The sequence below is a fragment of the Monodon monoceros genome, unplaced genomic scaffold (assembly GCF_005190385.1).
Source record: "Monodon monoceros isolate NGI ecotype Baffin Bay Population unplaced genomic scaffold, NGI_Narwhal_1 Super_Scaffold_20, whole genome shotgun sequence".
NCBI lineage: Eukaryota > Metazoa > Chordata > Mammalia > Artiodactyla > Monodontidae > Monodon > Monodon monoceros.
The window spans coordinates 13,771,468-13,789,253 of NW_021703777.1; the positions used below are offsets into that span (position 1 = coordinate 13,771,468).

Consider the following 17,786-nt stretch of genomic DNA (forward strand, 5'->3'; position numbering starts at 1 on the left):
CAGGAGAAATACCTCTAGAAAATTATTACTGTGTAGTTTCTCGAGTGTCCTGAACTCAGTCTCCATGAGTTCTTCCTAAACAATGGTTCTACTATTTGAAAGTTGGGAGATTAAAATCTACAAAATAATAGTATACGTAAAAATGACTAACGGTTATGCAACTTAACAACGGACATCTCACCCCAAATATTGCCCTGCCTTGGAAGAGCTTACATTGCTCCTGTGATAATATGGGGATTTTTCTGGGTAGCTGAGGTGAGTATCCACACTGGTGTTCATGCCGTTTATGAAAAGGCTACTGGCTGTGAGCACCTCGGTGTTACATGTTTGGCATCACCTTGTGCCCAGTTATCAACTCTGAATCTAACTTCTGTTCCTTCCAGATCACTTAAAGGAAATTTCAATGAGTTTGGTGAGAGGAAAGTGAAAACAGGAGGAAACCTCTGTCTTTAGATCCCCAAATTCAGGAGGCTAATTTCTTCTCCTTGGTTATCAAGCACAGTTTCCACTTCATTAGACGCACTGTTTTCATTTGCATATATAAAACTTATTTCCAAGTGGATGCTTCTTACACCCTCAAAAATAAATACTAGAGAACTAAAAGATTTAAAACATATAAAGCCCAATGAAAAATATAAATATTAAAAATGACAACTCTTCAAAACCTGTTTTGTACAGATTTTTATGTACTGCTGTTATTCCTATAACCAAAACCCAACTTGAGACGTGTTGTGTATGAACGAGTTAGTAACAAATGTACTAGGCTCATGAGGACATGTAATTTTTGGTATGGCTAATTTAAGTGAAAAACAATGTGAGAATAAGAAAACTAGAAGTGAAAATTTCCCCACGTGTGTTTGTCATAAAGGTCCTGCAGACGCTATATGTGTATCCATTCCCCTGGTCAAACAACTTTTCCCAAGTTTTCCTATTAGACGCAGGGTAGATTGTGTTATCCACCACTAGATGGCACCATGCGCAAGTGATCGATTTGTTTTCCTTCCGGATGAAGTAAACTGGTCTTTGCTCACAACCTACATAGAAGCCCTAGGAATGACAGGCAGGACGTGTCACAGGATGGCTGAGAAGGCGGCTCCCTACGCGCTGAACTGCTGAGTCTGGATCTTCCGAGTTTGAGAGCAGTCTAACAGCGATTACTTCACTCCCCCCAAGGAAGGAAATCAGAATTTGCGGGGAAAATCATTTGATGTAAATGCTGTGCTGTACATATGGAAGTTGCCATTCACCTGATGACAGATGAATACCGCACTTATAGGGAATCAACCGCTCTGCCCGTTTCCGGTGCTGAGATTTAGAACCGAAAACCACGAAGCATCCGAAGTGAACCCCAAAGGCCCCCCCTCAATGGGGGAGCCTCAAAAATACAGCTCCTGCTGTGTTCTATAGTTCTGTGTTGATGACTTTTTTTTAGTCAGTTGTGGAATTGATTTATCTGAATACTACATATTTACTCCTTTCTATTTCTCCTTAGGTATCAGATTTCTAATTCTTGACTTCCACAGATGACAGCCCCCCCAAACCAGTAATGGTGAGTAACCTTGAGTTATTTTAAGATGCAGCAATGGACAACAGCTCTCTTTCCTCCTCCTCCTTTTTAAAAATTATGTATTAAATTTTTTTTAATGTAGAATTTTACTATCATCTTTTGGTCAAAGATGCATTGGTATAAGCATTATCCACTGAACTTGTTAGTGCAATCTTTCCCTTTCACAATAAGTGTAACATATTCTTATATATGGTACAGGGGGTGGTCTGAGAGAGATTATGGAATATGCATCTAAAACAAAAGATAAGAAATAAAAAGGCAGGAAAGAAAGGCTCCCCACAAGGTATCAGCAGTTTCTCGATGATGAGGATGGAGGGACCTGGGAATATCAAAAAGTTACCAAAATAGTCAGGAGAGGAAATATGTGTGGAAAGAAGGGGAAAAGGGTATAAAATTATTTCTAATTCAAATCCAGTCAGCAACTTGGATACCTCCAGCCCAAAAGTTAACCACAGCCATGTTTTGAAAGTTCTGATTCATACGCACGGGAGCTTGTTGTTCAATCTTGGTTTGGCTCCTGGGCTGTTGACTCTTTATTCCCCACCTGCTGAATGAATTGAGTCCCTGTGTTAAAACAAAGAGCCTGTGATGGTCCTCAGGAAATATCATAGTTTACACAAAGTAGTCTGTTGACTATTTTTCAGTTAAAAATTTTTTTAATTAAAAAAATTTTGACCAAGACAATAATAGAACATAATTTGCAACTAGTCAGGAAGGCAACTGGTCCCAAGAGAGGAAAGAAAGTGATAAAAAGGGATGCCATCTCTGGGTGAACAGCGTGATGCAATGACACAAAGACAAGACTTGAAAGCATGACAAATATGTTACAGGTTAGAATAATTATCTTCCAAGTGGGAACTATTTGAAAGGCATAATGTAGCCTGGGCGAAAGGCTAGATGAATCTTTAAATGATCCAGGTCAGCGTCCATTGTGGTCTTCATACTGATGACGGAGACTGGGAGCATCACAGTGGAAGTCGAGCATTTTAGAACCTTGAGCTGATCTAATCCCATCCCTTCAGTTTACAGGTGAGGAAGCTGAGGTCCAGTGAGGGTAAATGACTCTCCCAAGGTAGCACAGCTAGACAATGACAAACCCAGAATGAGAACCGGTTTCCAGCTCAGAGGTGGTTCCTTCAACCACACTGACTGACAGAGGACCCACGATAGGTGTGTGGGGCTGTGTGACCACAATGCTGAGTAAAGCCTGAATCAGAACACTTGAACGCTTCTCGTGACGAGACTCAGGGGACAAAGCCCCTGCCTGAGCAAGCTCAGAGACCAGACTGACAAAGCCAGTAAGCATTTACCTCCTTTCCAGGCAGAATGATGGGAGAAAGATAAAAGGTCAAGGAAGCAATGCCTGTTTAATTAAACTGGTGACCACGCCCACCTTGTTAAGAGAAGGTGCCCGGGTCAGGTCAATACCTAAATACTAACAGTACTGCTAACAAAAACAAGTTAAAAGAAAATCCTTTTACTAGAATACTTGTAAATACTCATCAATAATAATGATGATGATGATAATAATAATACCTTTCTTTTAAAAAAAACCACTTCAAGTTGCATATTACAAACACACATGTTGTGAAAAAAAAAAAATGCTTGTTTGTGTGGCTGAACATGAATCCCTGTCTTCCCTGCCACGCTATAGCTTTATTCCCCAAGGGCATGAGGTGGGTGCCCTCAAGGAATAAGGAAGTCTTAGCTCTCTCTCCTTTATACTTAGATTCTCCACTTCCCTGATACAAACAGTAACACTGGTTCTACAAGTTCTAGAAACAGAACACTGATGGGAGGATTATCTCTGAGACACTTGATGCACATGATTTGTAGGAAAAGTCTGTGATTTCTCTGTAAATTACTAATCTGAAAGAGACACAGCAAACCGTCCACAGCTTCAACTTCAAATGATTGAAACAAAAATAGAACGAGCCATGGACAGTGTCTGCATCCCTGTCCAATTTGATGTAAACAACGTTTGTAGAAACTGGGTTTGTTAAGAAAGTTTATCCATATATCTGGATAGCAATAAAAAGCGTTTCCTAGGAAACTGTAAGATCCTGTACCACACAGCATACAGCCCAACTAAGAGGAAAATTAGGTTGATTTCTAAATTCAAGATACACATTTGTACAATTGTTCTTAACTCCTGTGACGATGTCCGAGTAGAGTGGGCATGCATATTGGTAGTTGTGTCTGTTTTCCTTCTCTCTCCCGCTGCAATCTTGCCTGTGGAGCTCACTGGTCTAGACTGGGTTTCCTCCTCAGCTCTGAGCCCCTGGACGTCCACAGACTCCCCGTGACTCTCCTCCTTCATTCTCAGCCCCAGCCTGGGTCAATACTGCCCTTCTGCTGCTAACGACACTACTGTTTCATGTCTTCCCATCTCCTCCAAGACAGCTGCCAGCACGCTCAGGTTTCCATCTGGGAAGTTCTGTGCTTCCCAGAGATCCAGGATGACGCCAGTTGGACTTGATTTGGTGGCAAAGTAATTCAAGTACCTGTAATTGGTAATGGGAAAATGTGCTGAATGGCGTGATGTACGGATCTGTTTTCCTTTCAGTTTTTACTAAACCTTTTCGTTACTGCGTTTCTGTAAGTATAACTGGACCCACTTGGGAAACTGTGGCTTGCAGTGAGCCGTTCTCAACAACTAGCCCATACGTAATTAGGTCAGCCCCAGACAGGAGACGTGACGCCTTAACTTGAACCTCAACTCTGAGTAAGATAATTTAAGAGACAAGATGTCTGTGGGGCACATCCTAGACTTATGTTTTCTTTCCAGCCCAGGCTCTGATCATCTTTGACAGGTTATGCCATGCCTTTTGCTTGGTAGTGACGGAAACGTTCTACAAAGAAGAGGCTCCAGAGGTCTCTTCATAACTTCCTAGCAGCGCTGTGTTTAGCATGTTCATGACCCATCCAGCATTAGGTCCTGCTCAACAGGAGGCGAGGAACAAATTAGTGAATGGATATATCATTTAGGGGGATTTAGCCTGTCAGCTTTGCGAAGTGGATCACAAAACCTGATATTTACAAATGTCAGGTAAGCCCAGGATGTCTCTCAACAACGTGTTTGCAAGACCATGGTGCAAGATACAAGGTAGGAGCTTAATACATGTTGTCATAATGAAAAGTAAGTAAACGTAGAGATGGAGAAAAAAAATGAACGTTGCCCTAAGTCAGCTGTATCAGTCCTGGAGCCCGATGTCTAACAGGAACTAGTTCTGAAGCCTGGCCATACCCACCTGTCCAGGTTTAGCTTATGGGCCAGCATCCTCCAGTCATGACCTCTCGTCTGTGGGGCATCCAGGCTGCTACAGAGCTTCTGCCGGATAGGGGGAGGGATGCTGAAAGCACTGGGTCCCGTCATGGTGGTGACGGTGCTCGCTGGATCCAGCAGAGGCAAATCGATACCAGTAGGTTCCTGTAGTTCAGGCACGGGAACAACACAGCATTATTTCTGAAGACAAAAGCAATCCTTATTGAGCCAATCAACATAATGCCTTGCTTTGAATGGTAAGAAGAGAATGAATGTTATTATATTCTCCTTAGTGAGAATGGCTTCTTTCTGGCTGACGGTTGTGATTCTCTGTAACCTGGCTGAGAGGAAGAGGTACATTCTGAGCTGATTTTTGCATAGCCTTGGATTTATGGGTCTTCTGTAAGGACTGGGCTAGCTGGAAAGCTCAGGTGTAATTCAATTACAGCTTTTCTAATGGGATTCTCCAGGATGAGCAAGGGAATATCAATACTGCTGAAGGTTTAGATTTCAGGGCCGGGTGGGGGGGGGGGAGAGAAATGTTCAGAAGGGCAGCTCTTTGAGAATGAACTGATCTAGATCTGAGATGAGACTTGCCTGACCCTGAGGGGAAGCCCTGGGCAAACGCTTGAGTATATTCTCCCTCTAACCTCTGTAGAAGATGGCTCGGGGCCTGCTTTTGTTGAATGAAATGGAACACAGCTCTCCTCCAAATGACATCAAATTAAGACTAATTATTTAAAAGAAAATGGCGAACACAGTACCTGGCTTTAGGGCAAGCTGCCAACAGAATCCTCCAATTGCTGTACACCCTTATTTGTTTTTAAATCTAATTTTAGTAGAGAAAACCACAGATTGGCTCTTGAGATAGTTTCAGCTCATAAAACAGCACGATTGCAAAACCTGAAATTCATCTGCAGGAGAAAGTCTAATCATTTTCTGATCACTTCTGCTGGTTGGAAAAGCAAATGTTGCCTGGGGACTATTAAAGCAATAAAAGAAGATCCACTTAATCTACTTTAAATGTCATCTCTCTCTTTTTCAGAGCAGGTAACTCCGTGGTGAACATAATTAGTTGCTGGAGGATAAAACAGCCACACGCAGGTCCAGCCATCAGAAAGTCTCGGGGTCTGGTGGAGGGCTCCGCTCAGACGTCAGTGCCCCCGCCCTCCAGAGCCTCCCAGACCCTGCTGTTCCTACACCTGGGGGCCACTGTCTGTGTTCCAGGATCAGCAGCCCAGGCCCACTGCGAGGCTTGTGCGATCACAAGGCACAGGGTCCGTCCGGGGGCTCTGGAGGGCACGTTAGAGCAAAACAAATTTTTTTGCCATAGACCATCAAGTGGTGTTGGCTGTGATCACAATATCTGGCCTCAGAGCCCAAAGCTTGGCAAACTGAGCCTCGGAGGATTCCAGTGGCTCCTTTATGTTAACAACTCCAGCACATAGCAGGACTGAAAAGACTGGTATGAGATACGTTGGAGTCCCTGAATCCCAAAGAGCTTTCCCTGCACTGGGCACAGAGCTCTTTCCAAGGGACCACGAGGCCAGAGGGCTCCTGACCTCAAGGGCATAGGGCTTAAACAAAGGGCACCAGAAGAGAGGACTCTTGTTTTTCAACAGATTTACGTTGGGAACGTCTGCACCCAAGTGGCCAGCACTTCTCTCAGGTATAAAATGGGGAGCGGGGGCGGGCAGAGGCGTGGAGAAATCACACCTCATTCCACAGCTTAGCGCTACGGCCCACTTGCAAGTCCTGCTTGCTTCTTGTCTGGACCATAACAATGGGGCCTAGAAGGAAACCCATCCCTGGCCTGCAGTGGAGGCTGAGTCTGCACGGGGGGGGGGGGGGGGGGGGTCTGCTTGGTGTAGCGCTGCCTCGTGGCCTCCCCAGCTCCCTGCTGCTTCCCTGCGGTCTATCCCTTATGCCAGACTCATCTTCCTAAAGCCCAGCACTGACGTTTCTCCTGCCTTCTCTTGGTAAGTGTTAAATGGCTCTCCTACCACATGGATTCCCAACTCCTTATCAGGCCATGAGGTTATCTGCAGGGCCGGCCTGAAGCCTGGGATGCCTGTAACCTTCAGAGCCAGGCCTGCCGTGGACGAGGGGCCCCTGTGTTCCCTCCACCTGGCAGCCTGGCTCCTGCCTTTCTCCGGTTGCACCGGCATCACTGGACCATTCACTGTTCCTAGTGCCTTTCTTAAGGATGTACCTTCGAGAGTTCTTCTGCCCTTTCCCTTAACCTCTGTCAGGCAAACACCTCAAAACGTGGGCTGCAAAGCATGTTCCCTGAGCAAAGCCGCCCAAAGCCCTCCGCCTGGAGCCCTCCTACAGCACTTCCCACAGCCCCTGTCCTCCTCCTACGTCTGCTCTATGCACGCTGGTTGTACTTACGGACGACTTCCTCTGATTTCCCAAAGTTCTAGGAGATGAGAGTATTTTTGTCGTCCTCAGAACTTCTATGACCCTCAGGGCAGTGCCCTGAACGTGGAAGCTACTCAATTCCTATTTGTTGAAGAGAGGAAGGTATGTTTTCTGGTAGAGCGAGAGGATGAAGCCAGTTCCTAACAGAAGCCCACCTCGCAGAATAGTGCTGCCACATTCCAACTAAACGTGGCTAAAGGTAAGGCTCTCCTCACTGTTCAGTCCTGAAGGTAAGGCAGGCACGACTCTCAGGAAGCTCTGCTCACACATACACGTTGTCCCCCTTCTCTTGGTGAATAAAGAACTGTCAGCACTTTACGTGGGCCTTCAAACCCTGAGTCTCCAGCCTTGGCTACTGTGGCTGTTTATTTCCTTGTGCATGAAACGAGCCCTTGTCTCTCTTATCAGATGGCTGACAGCAGCCTTGGAGGTAAAAGAAAAATACATATATACCTTTACATTCAAATTTCATCTAGTAATTTCTGTTGCTGTTAGTTCTTCTTTTACTTCCAGGTTTGCTCTCACAGAACACTTATTATAATAATTGTTTATGATATTGGTACCATCTGTCTTTGATGTTATGCTTCCCTTGGTTAAACATGATTTTTCACCATTAACCAAACGGCTGCTATGGCACACATTTTCAACACTCCACGGGAGAAACGACTTTCCTTTCCTGTATTCTGACTCTTCCTGAAGTCACTTAGAAAAACTAGATTTTCCCAAGGGTCCTTTTTGAACAGGTTATAGAAAACAGAGGAGGTGAATAGATAGGATGGCTATAGCAGAGTGAGGCTTTGTACATCTTTAATATTGTTCTTTGTGTGCACGGAAGTGCTGTGTGTCAACAGTTAACAGGGTTACAACGTCTTTGTCTATACTGTAGTTAAAACTAAAAGTCCTAACGAGACTGAAGCTTCTTTCTCTTCTCTACTTTTTTTTCCTCTTGCTGGTGATGGGCAGCTTCTCCTTTATTACCTCCCCTGTCCCTCTAAGGAAAAACCTTTTATCATCATTTATCCTCATACTTTTAACTCTTCTAGGCATTTTCATTCTTAAACTTCATTTCGGTGAGACTAAAGGCTTTATCTGTAGGTAAGGAATCTCTGGCCAAGGCCCCTAGAGAGGAACAATCGTCCAGCTCTTGACATCACCCCGGTCTATGTCAAGCACAGCCTGGTCTCCCTGGGGGGGGGGGGGGGGCAGCAGGCCAAGGGCCGAGGAGCTTTAGAAAGGAGCGCTGGTGACGCCTTGCGCAGTGGGTGGCAGGCGGAGGGCAGCAGCGCTTTCCTGGCAAGTCAGCTCATTTTCAGGAGACGGGACGTTGGAACTGCAACCCCGGGCCACCTGCCAGCCTGCCGTGTGACCCTAGGGAGGAGCCCTGTCCAGAAGACAGGCACCACCAGTGGAGCCTTTTCTCTGGTTGGTTGTGGCTTGTCAGCCACAGGGAACCCCTCCTCGAGCTTTTGATGAGAATCCAGGTCTCGGGGCTCTCCAGAGCCAATTGTTCACCAGCACACAGCTTGGCTCCCGACATCAGTACCAGCCCAACTCTCCCCGCTCTGCGGGCCACATGCACCGCATTCAAATGCTAACAGCAACGGTGGGACTCGGTGACCCAGAAGGAAAAGCAGCAGAGTGGCCCCTAATCCCCAAAGTCATCTGACTCGGGTCATTTCTGCCTCCCCCCTCCTCCCGCTAAGTGTGCTTGTCTGTCACAGGCCTCTGAGGAGACTAAAGGGTCGGCCTGAGCTGACTGCCACCAGGTTGCAAAAGAAATCATCTTTCCCCTGTGTTGGCACAGGAAAGAAAGTCCTTAAACGGATCACACTATGACGTGACACTGTCTCTTCGGTGAGGGGTTGGCGGGCCTGGCGGGGGGGGGGGGGTCAGCCCTGACCAGCACGCTTTCATTCGCGGCCACAGCTCATCTGCCTTTTCATCCCATCGCTCATGCTGAACAGAAAGCAAGCATCAAAGGAGCAGACCTCCTCGCCCCCCCCCGCCCCCCAGAATTCCGCAGCCTTTGTTGTGGCTGGAGCTGGGTGGGTATTGAGCTTTGCAGACCTGCTGGGCCTGGAAAGTGAAAACACCCTCCCGAGCCAGCAGGGGTGGTGCTGCGGGCCCGGGAGATGGGCCCGCGCACAGAAAGGCCCGGCGGTTGCCATGGCGCCCTGACACCAAGATCATGCCTTATGAATGTCACCGAGGCCTGTGACTAAAGTTGTTTATGAGTCAAAAGTCTCATGAAACAGAGGGAGGAAACGATGACTGCAGCTCGCCAGGCTGTGGGAAAGGAGGAGGTGGCAGCATCAAGGCTGACGTGCTTCCCCCCTCGGTTTGCTAAGGAAGACTGTCTTTAAATACGACATGTGGAGTGAGACACGCCGAACGGGGTGACGTTTCATTCGTCACTGTGCATGAGACAGCGAGGAAGAAGGAGTCTTTTCAATCATATACCGTCCGGCTGTACTTCTAAAATATGACAATTCTGTGCTGTCGCTCAAAAAGCAACGCCAAGCTCAGCTCCACAGGCCCCGGACGGTGCTGCCCCCTTCCTCTCACCCTGTCCTTTTCCTTTTGTCCCTCCAGCCTGAAGCGTTTCCATGGTTCTAACTCCAAGCCCTGGGGTCCCAGGTAACCAATAAGGTCATGAGCACCCCCTCTATCCACCCAGAGAAGTCTGAAATAGCTGTGATGGTTTTATATGTCTCTATCTCAGAAATGACAGAGTCCCACCTGAAGGAAGTGACGGTCACAGCGAGGAAAGGCAGTGTGATGGGCGCCAGGGGGGAAATGCCTAGATTTTACTTCTATTTCTGGACTGTCTCTCCTACCTCGGGGAGAAGGGCATCTCTTCTATTTGGAGGATGACGTATAAGAGAGCAACGAGACCAAGAGACTTCTCCTTTCGACGTGGAGATAAAAGGAAAGGAGGCCAAAGGAGGGGGCAGGGAGTGCACGGTCAGGCAAAGCAGGTGAGTTCCGAGGAAAGAACCAGAACAGGAGGAGAGGCGGAGGATACAAGGAATGGGACAGCAGGGATGCTTGGGGAAAGTTACTCTATGTGTGCGATACTTAAATTGAACCTTATACTTGAAGTCCAGATCTGTGTAAAAAGTTAGGACAAGATCCTTAAGTTCATGTCACAAAACATAAAAGTCCTGTTTTTTGAAAGGGATCCTCTATTACACTTTCATATAATTTTAGCTCCCTGTGTTCATTAAAAATACTATTCGATGAACCAGCAGGCCCTCCAGAGAGCTTTTCAGGACTTCCCACACTGAGATACTTTATACCCCACTGGCCCTCCCGGAGGTCGGTCTCTCCTCTGGTCTGAGACCAATGAGCGCCTCTTACCTCGGACACGGTGCAGTTTAGCTGGAAGATCTGCCCTTCTCCCTCTACCTGCCGCACACAGAGTTTGCAGACCAGCTCCACTGTGTTCAGGCTAAATCTTTCCAGAGTGAACGTGCAGTGGAGGTTTCTCTGAGACCCACTCCAGATGTGGTAGAAAGGAATTTCCTGAAGCATATAAAAGGGTGAGCCACAAATGAGGGACTAACGCTCAAGGAAGCTATCAGCGCGCTGCGGAGTACTCACCTCAGTACTGCACATGTTAATTACCTTATTTAATCCTCACGATGGGTCCATGCACAAGCACATCCCAACCTCCTTTTCAGGTGAAAAAAACTGAGGCCCAGAGATGTTAAAGAACTCACCCAAAGTCCCACAGCTAGAAAGTGGCAGAGTTGAGGTCTGAACCCAGGGAATCAGCCCCAGAATCCTTATACCTAACCAGCCTGCCACTTCTCTGTCACTTACAAAAAAAACCCCCCCAAAACAAAGAAAACATCATAAATGATCTTTTTTTTAAGGTTTAGACAATTGCCCAAATAAAACCTACACACTCCGGTCATTGCCCATTAAAAGGAACCCCTGCCATGGTACCCTGGAGAAAAGCAAAGTCTAAAGGATGACGCACTGACCCAGTTCCCTTTCATGCCTACGCCCTCCCTCTGCACAGGATGGGGAAAGTCAAAACTCACTACAGGTTGGAAACCGGAGGCTTGATTAGCTGCCACAGAAAAGTTCTTGGCCTAAAAGGCACCAAGCCTCTAACAGACACAATTGTCTATGAGTCTAGATCACCTCACAGAGCCCAAGAATCTTTTTATCAATAAAGGAAGAGGAAGGATTGTTACAAAATGGTAGACCGTGTTGGTTAAGAACACAGGCTCTGGAGCCAAATCCAGTACAAATAGGATGCCTTCCCCTTGCTTACTTGGTGGTTTGGGGCAAGTTACTTAACCTTTCCTCAGTTTCTTCATCTGTGAAAGACTGTACCTAAGCAACAGAGTACCTGAATGGAGGGGGTTACATGAGATTAATCAAAGTACACGAGAGTCTGGCAGATGGTGAGAACTCAGCCAGCCTTAGCTTAAACTAACATCAGGTTATCATTATTATAAAAACAACTTTCCATTATGGTTGCACAAAAAGAATTGTTCATAAAAGGGGAAGATCTGTGGACTTTTATGGCAGTTGCAAAATCAGAGAAAGAAGAAAGCAAAGGAGGAGATTTCATGAGAAAGTTAAAGCCGATCTTTCAATCAAGTGCTGAGCGTGTACCCCCATCAAAGCTCGAGACTGTAAGCAAACCAGTGGGTTTGTTTCCCACAATTTCTGTGTAAGTACCAGACATCTGAGAGTAAGAATGCAGCTGAAACTCTTCCCTTCATCCCTTCTAGTATGTTCATGACTTACTACATCAGGAAATCACAACCAGTGCAGCTACAGTGCAGGGTGTGGGATTGGATTTGCACGTGTGTAGACAAGGATTCACTGCTGAGCCTAAGGGTGTCGACGACTCCTAGGATGGGTCTGAGGCTCGGGATCCCATCACACAGTCTCCTGAGAGCGTGGGCTGGCTGATGGAGGATGAGGTGAGCACCTCTGGAGAGTCTTGTTTTTCCCACACACAGCTACATACAGTGGGACTTGGGACCAGTATTTTTATGCTGTTATCTAATAAAATCCTGACCAGGTTTTATTTTCACTTGCTATCCCAGCTTCCAAGCTGAGGTTCCTTCTAAGTTTTCAATGTAAAGGCACTCTCCTAGCCAGGCTGAAGCCTAATTTGTGTCATGTGGGATAACAATGTTCCCTTTCTCCTATGAATGCATCTGAGGCTGGTTTTTACCAATTCAATGTTAACATTACTCTGAGAATGCATAGACATGATGGACTTGGAAATCTTATTTACTAAAACATTGATAGTAAAGTTATCTGAAAGAGAATTCAGAAAAAAGCATCTCCTCCAGTATGTCTATAGAGTATTTTTCAAAAAATCCTAAACACCCCCCCAACTATTTTGGACAAACGAGTACTGAGATAGGATTACTTTCAAGGAAGGGAGTATCTTCTGTCTAAATCATTCTAGTCCTCTTGCAGATGTCTCCAAGCCTTTAGTTCAGCTTGGGAACCTTACCTGATATTTGGCCAGCAGTTTGCTCTTCCAGAGGGAATGGGCGACATCATGAATGGACAGGCGCAGGTTGTGGGTGCTGCCTTTAAAGTGAAGAGCCTTAGGTTCTTCTAGGAGCTGTCCTCCCATCTGTCTCTCGAGCTGCAAGACTTCCTGCGACGACATGTCCCAAACCAAAAGCAAATATGAATGACTGGCATCACTTCCATAGTATGCTTCCTCACTCTGCCCCCAGCCCCAAAACCTAACTGTGCAGCACGTGACCTCCATCCTGCAGCCCCGAGACCCTCCAACTGAGGCCCCCGCCAGTCTGCACGTGACTGGGCCCTACTGGCCATGGACTGGGTCAGCAAGCCACACGACACTGTTGTGCGGTGCATTCAGTACAGTCTACACTTCCTGACGAACAAGTGGGGTATTTAATCAAATACGGGGCAACGACAATCAGAACCCAAAATGGGGAGAATCCCCCCAAAAAGAAAAAATTGGTAGAAACGTAGATAAACAGATACGTAAGTAGATTTTCAATGAACTTTTAGGGAAAGTGGCAAACAACTAGAAAGCAAACCAGATCTTAGATTGGAAATACCAGCTAACAAATAAAAATCTGGAATGTGTTTTGGGCACTTTTTCTATTTTTTTTTAGTTTCTTTACCTACAGAAATAAAATTTGTGCTTAAAATGATCCACTGCACAATTCCCAATTATCAAAAAATAAAAATATGCTCATTAAATATTCTAACAGAGGAAAGTACACTGATACAGATTAGGAGGATTTTTCAGCACCAACTATTGATCTAAACAGTCACTCAGATTAAATTTTTTTAAAAACCACCTCATTTTTCAAGAACCATGGCTGATTAAATTTGCTATGTAACTTTACTTATGCTATAAAGATATAACACGAAGATAAATTCTGTATCTACTTCCACTCCTCAAGCTAGCTAATGGGAGTTAATGAAGCATTTCCAGCTACAGCTGCAATTATCCAAACATCAGCAAGCCATAAGTTATCAATGAACAAACATCCCGAGTCCCCTCTGCTGTCTGAACCGTCCTGGTGCAGTTTGTTCCTCTCGTGCTGTAAAAGTTTTAGTGATAAGAATACGCAGGCATCTGTGACCTTTTTTCCCAAAGGGGTTCAGGAAAATAACGGATTTTATAACAATATAAAAACAAAATACGATTTTCTTCTTTGGTGAGATTTCAGTCGGAAGCATGGGGTTCAGTAACACAGGTGATCACTCAGGCCATTCCACAGGCGTGTATAGGGAACCTACTCCCGCACAGATAGATGGTCCCAGTGCAGAACTGTGGTCCAGTAAGTGCAGAGCTTACCAACATCACTGATTAGATGGAAACAGCTCATTTCAAACTGCTCCGTTACTGGTTCTTAGCACCCTCCATCTTTGAGTCGGGCCACTATTCTGCACAATGCAAGCTGCCGAAAGGTCCTATAAGGTGTAGGGAATATGAGGGTGATGTGGAATGTGGTCTCAGGCAGGGACTCCTCTAGTTAGTGTGTAATGGAAGAGATGAGGCAATAGCACATTGACAGAGATGGGAGTGGTCCAGCTACGTGAGAGCACTGACGTGGAGAATATTCAACCTTGCTGGCTGATAAGCGGCTGTTACCTGTGACAGGAGACAGCACTCAGCCACCCCGACACAGACGCTGTGTCACTGTGCCCTGGCTCTGCTGTGCCCGCAGCTCAGCAGGCTCCAAGGGTCCCCATAGGCCTCTAGACGTACCCAGCACAGAGCCGTACACGCTCCTCATGAAACACCCTCCCACAACACTTCACACTCCAGTCCTCGAGGAGAATCTGGCCATGCGGGAATAAAGACGGATAAGAAAAGCGAGGGTTAATTGCAGTTTCTTCTGCTTCAGCAGGAAGGCGTAATGAGCTTATGCTGATCATGTTCAGGGTCTAGTTAGCATAATAGAGAAAGCTGATGTTCCCGGTGAACCTGGCACCTGACAAATTCTAAAGCTAAAATGATGTTTGTTTATAAGCCATTAGAAGAAAAGAAACATAATTAGAAATCTTTGAGATTACAGTCATGCCAATCAATCAGTTCTAGCTTCTCTCCAGTACACCCTAATTACCTCATCAAGACATCTAAAGAGCAATCGATAGTAATTATCTGATTACTATAGATCTTCATTATGTCCAAATTATCTCCCTGGGATGTCTACAAGAAGACGCATTGTATTCCGGGAGGTAACTGTACCCAACAATGTATAATCCACACCCCATTCCTACAATCAACACAGATCGCCAGGGGAGATGGAGGACGTGATCAGTTTTCTTGGCAGGGATGACCACTGAAAAAAACCGAAACTGCCTATTGGCCATGACCTTGAGGTCAACAAATCTAATACAGTACCACATTGTGAGTGCAAAGTCTGCGTAGGAGGCAGCCCAAGAATAAGGCTCAGTCCTTGGCTTCTTCGGCATTGACCCCGAAAGTCATGGTAAAGAGTTCTCCCAGTGAGGAAAGAGACTGGGCTGGCTCAAGCCTTTTTTTGAGAGAAGGTACCAAGTAAAGTGCCATTTTAAAGAACATGGTGCTGGAGAACACACTCTCTCCATATTCTTAATTTCTCCATCTCTCCGCTAACCCGGAGTGACACAAAGCTGCTGCACACAGCTGGGAGGAACCTGACTTCTCTGTCCTGTTCAGTTGGACAGGAACCCTGGTGAGAGATGAACTGCCCACGAGGATGCATCCATGCTTGGAGCAGGGTCTCTAAACATTTGACTGCGCATGCCATCAATCAAAAAGAAATCAAGCCTGCATTTTGTTTCTGTTTCTTTATAAGTTATATACCTACATTAACACATCAATATGTTAATGTTATACAATATACCTAAGGTTAAAAGTATGTGCTAAGATGAACAGACACAGAAGTGCTAAGATGAACAGACACAGAAGTCTTTAATAGTGTCTGTTTTTACCCCCCAAATCTCATTGGCCTGGGGGTTGTGAAGTCCATTTTGGAGACTGCTGGCTGGGGCAGCTGTCCCTCCACTAGTACTTTGGGAGAAATCAGCCAGGAGTAAATGATTCAGTAAGAAGAATCCTTACCACACTTAAATTTAACATTTTTTTTCTGAAAAGTAGCAGCTGGTATCATCGCACCCAGGATGTTCAACTTCAAGGGAACACAACAAAATAAAGGAGAAGACAATAACCAAAGCACAAATATAAAACATTGAAGTGTGAGTTAAAGATATTACGATCAAAAACTAAAACAACTCCTTGGAAACTAAAATCACCTAGAGCCACACGAGAGGGACCTGCCACATACAGCAAATCCCATGTATAAATTTTACGTCAGAAAACAGAAGAGGCAAGCCCACTTGATAGGCTACTCAGGGTTTTGTTCCACACTGTTATGGTTTAAGTATCATAATTTCAGATATTTTACAGCTGATCCCACTTAAAATTAATGTAACATTTTAAAAAGCTTGATTCTCTGAATTCCTTCTGCATGAAATCATTTTGGTTATTATACATGATACAGAGAACATACAAATAACAGATGTGTGAATCAACAAAATACAGCTTTAGAGTCACATGCTTCCCTCTCAGTCTTCCTGGGAGCATTCATTCAACACACCTGCCAGGAACCACGTCGGGTTCTGGGACGCACACACAAGTCAGCCTCCGTCCCAGCCTCAAACCACACTCACAAACCTCAGCTGTGGGGAGACCGACATATAAACACGTAACCCCAACGTAGTGTGCTCAGCTCTAAGCTGCTTTTGGGTCCCAAAGGTTGGGATATTTCACACACCTTACGAGAGGACAGGAACAAAATATATTTAAGGTCAAAAGAGGAAGACTTAAGAAAAATAGTGTGACCTTGGAAAGAAATGCCGTAACAGGAATTAGGATCGTCTAGGCTCTTTGTTCTCAGAAATATAGACGTCGCCTTCCTCTGCAAAGGCTGTCCTCCCTGCCGGAAGCACCCCTGCCTCGGTGCCTTGTTCGGGCTCTGCTTCTATAGAAGGTGTCCCTTTCTGCCTGCCTTTGTCAGTTCTATCTCCAGCGTAACCTTGAAAGACTCTTGCAGGGGTCAGTTATCAACAGAAATGTCTCCAGCCCATCCTTCCTTGGGAACACACACGTGAACCCCATGCCGCAGGGAGCAGGCCTGTGCATCAGAGCCGGAGCCCGCCGGGATCTGGGCAACCCCGTGGGGCAGCCGCTTCCCAGTGTGGTGGCTGCTTGGAGAACGCAGGCTCCCCGGTGGCCCTGAGCACGGGCTGTATGGATTCAAGGAGCCTGTGAGGGACTGTTCGAAAGGCAGGGACGAGGGACTCCACAGGAGAAACAAGGAGCATTCACAATAACTAATTAAGCCAAGACATTATCCATGCCAAGCCATTAGCCCTGGCTGCTTAAGAGCCACAATAAATGCAAGCTGTTTTAAAGGACTGCGCGTACAAAGGGAGCACCTCTGGCCTCTACCCAGCCCTCCCCCCCCCCCACCCTGGGCGCCGCGCCCTCATTACGGCGCGCGGGAGGAGCCCTGCGACTCCTACCCTCCGGCCCCCTAAGCCCACGGCTCTTCACTCCGCGTTACTGCCGGGCCAGTCCACGCCTGCCTCCGCTGCCGCCCGCCCGTGTTCCTCCTCCTCCGGGCCCTTCCCAGCCCGGGCAGGTGTCAGCCTCACAGCTCGCGTACACGAGTGCCCCCGGTGGCGGGGCTGCCTACGCTGAGATGCCTGAAGCTCATGTTCGGGAACGTGACGAGTCTCCGTCTGCGTGCAAAGCACTGACTGTGTCCCAGGACCTGCGTGAGGCGCCGGGCCCTGGCTCTGCCTCTGCACTCCGTGCTCACCCTCGTCCGCCGTCCCCCTCGCCCTGCGCTCGGACCCCCCTCGCTCTGCTCGAGGACGCGCCTCCTCTCTCGCACCGCTGCTCCCAACTGTGCCTTCTTCTTTGAAGGCACTTTTTTTTGTTTTTTTTTGCGGTACGCGGGCCTCTCACTGTTGTGGCCTCTCCCGTTGCGGAGCACAGGCTCCGGA

General features: G+C 46.6%; 1 protein-coding gene across 2 annotated transcripts in view; it reads right to left on the reverse strand.

The window, feature by feature from the left end:
• Window positions 1-2,203: 2,203 nt before the first annotated feature.
• Window positions 2,204-17,786, reverse strand: part of UNC5C (unc-5 netrin receptor C) — a 402,361-nt gene continuing 386,778 nt past the window's right edge. The window contains exons 13-16 of one of the 2 annotated variants that reach the window (XM_029234530.1): window positions 12,748-12,897; window positions 10,617-10,781; window positions 4,819-4,997; window positions 2,204-4,071 (exon numbers count right to left, since the gene is read on the reverse strand). In XM_029234530.1, coding sequence (XP_029090363.1) covers window positions 3,906-4,071; window positions 4,819-4,997; window positions 10,617-10,781; window positions 12,748-12,897 — 660 coding nt within the window. In that variant the 3' untranslated portion in view covers window positions 2,204-3,905. The remainder of the gene's footprint in view (window positions 4,072-4,818; window positions 4,998-10,616; window positions 10,782-12,747; window positions 12,898-17,786) is intronic. The other variant, XM_029234529.1, reaches the window with a different exon arrangement.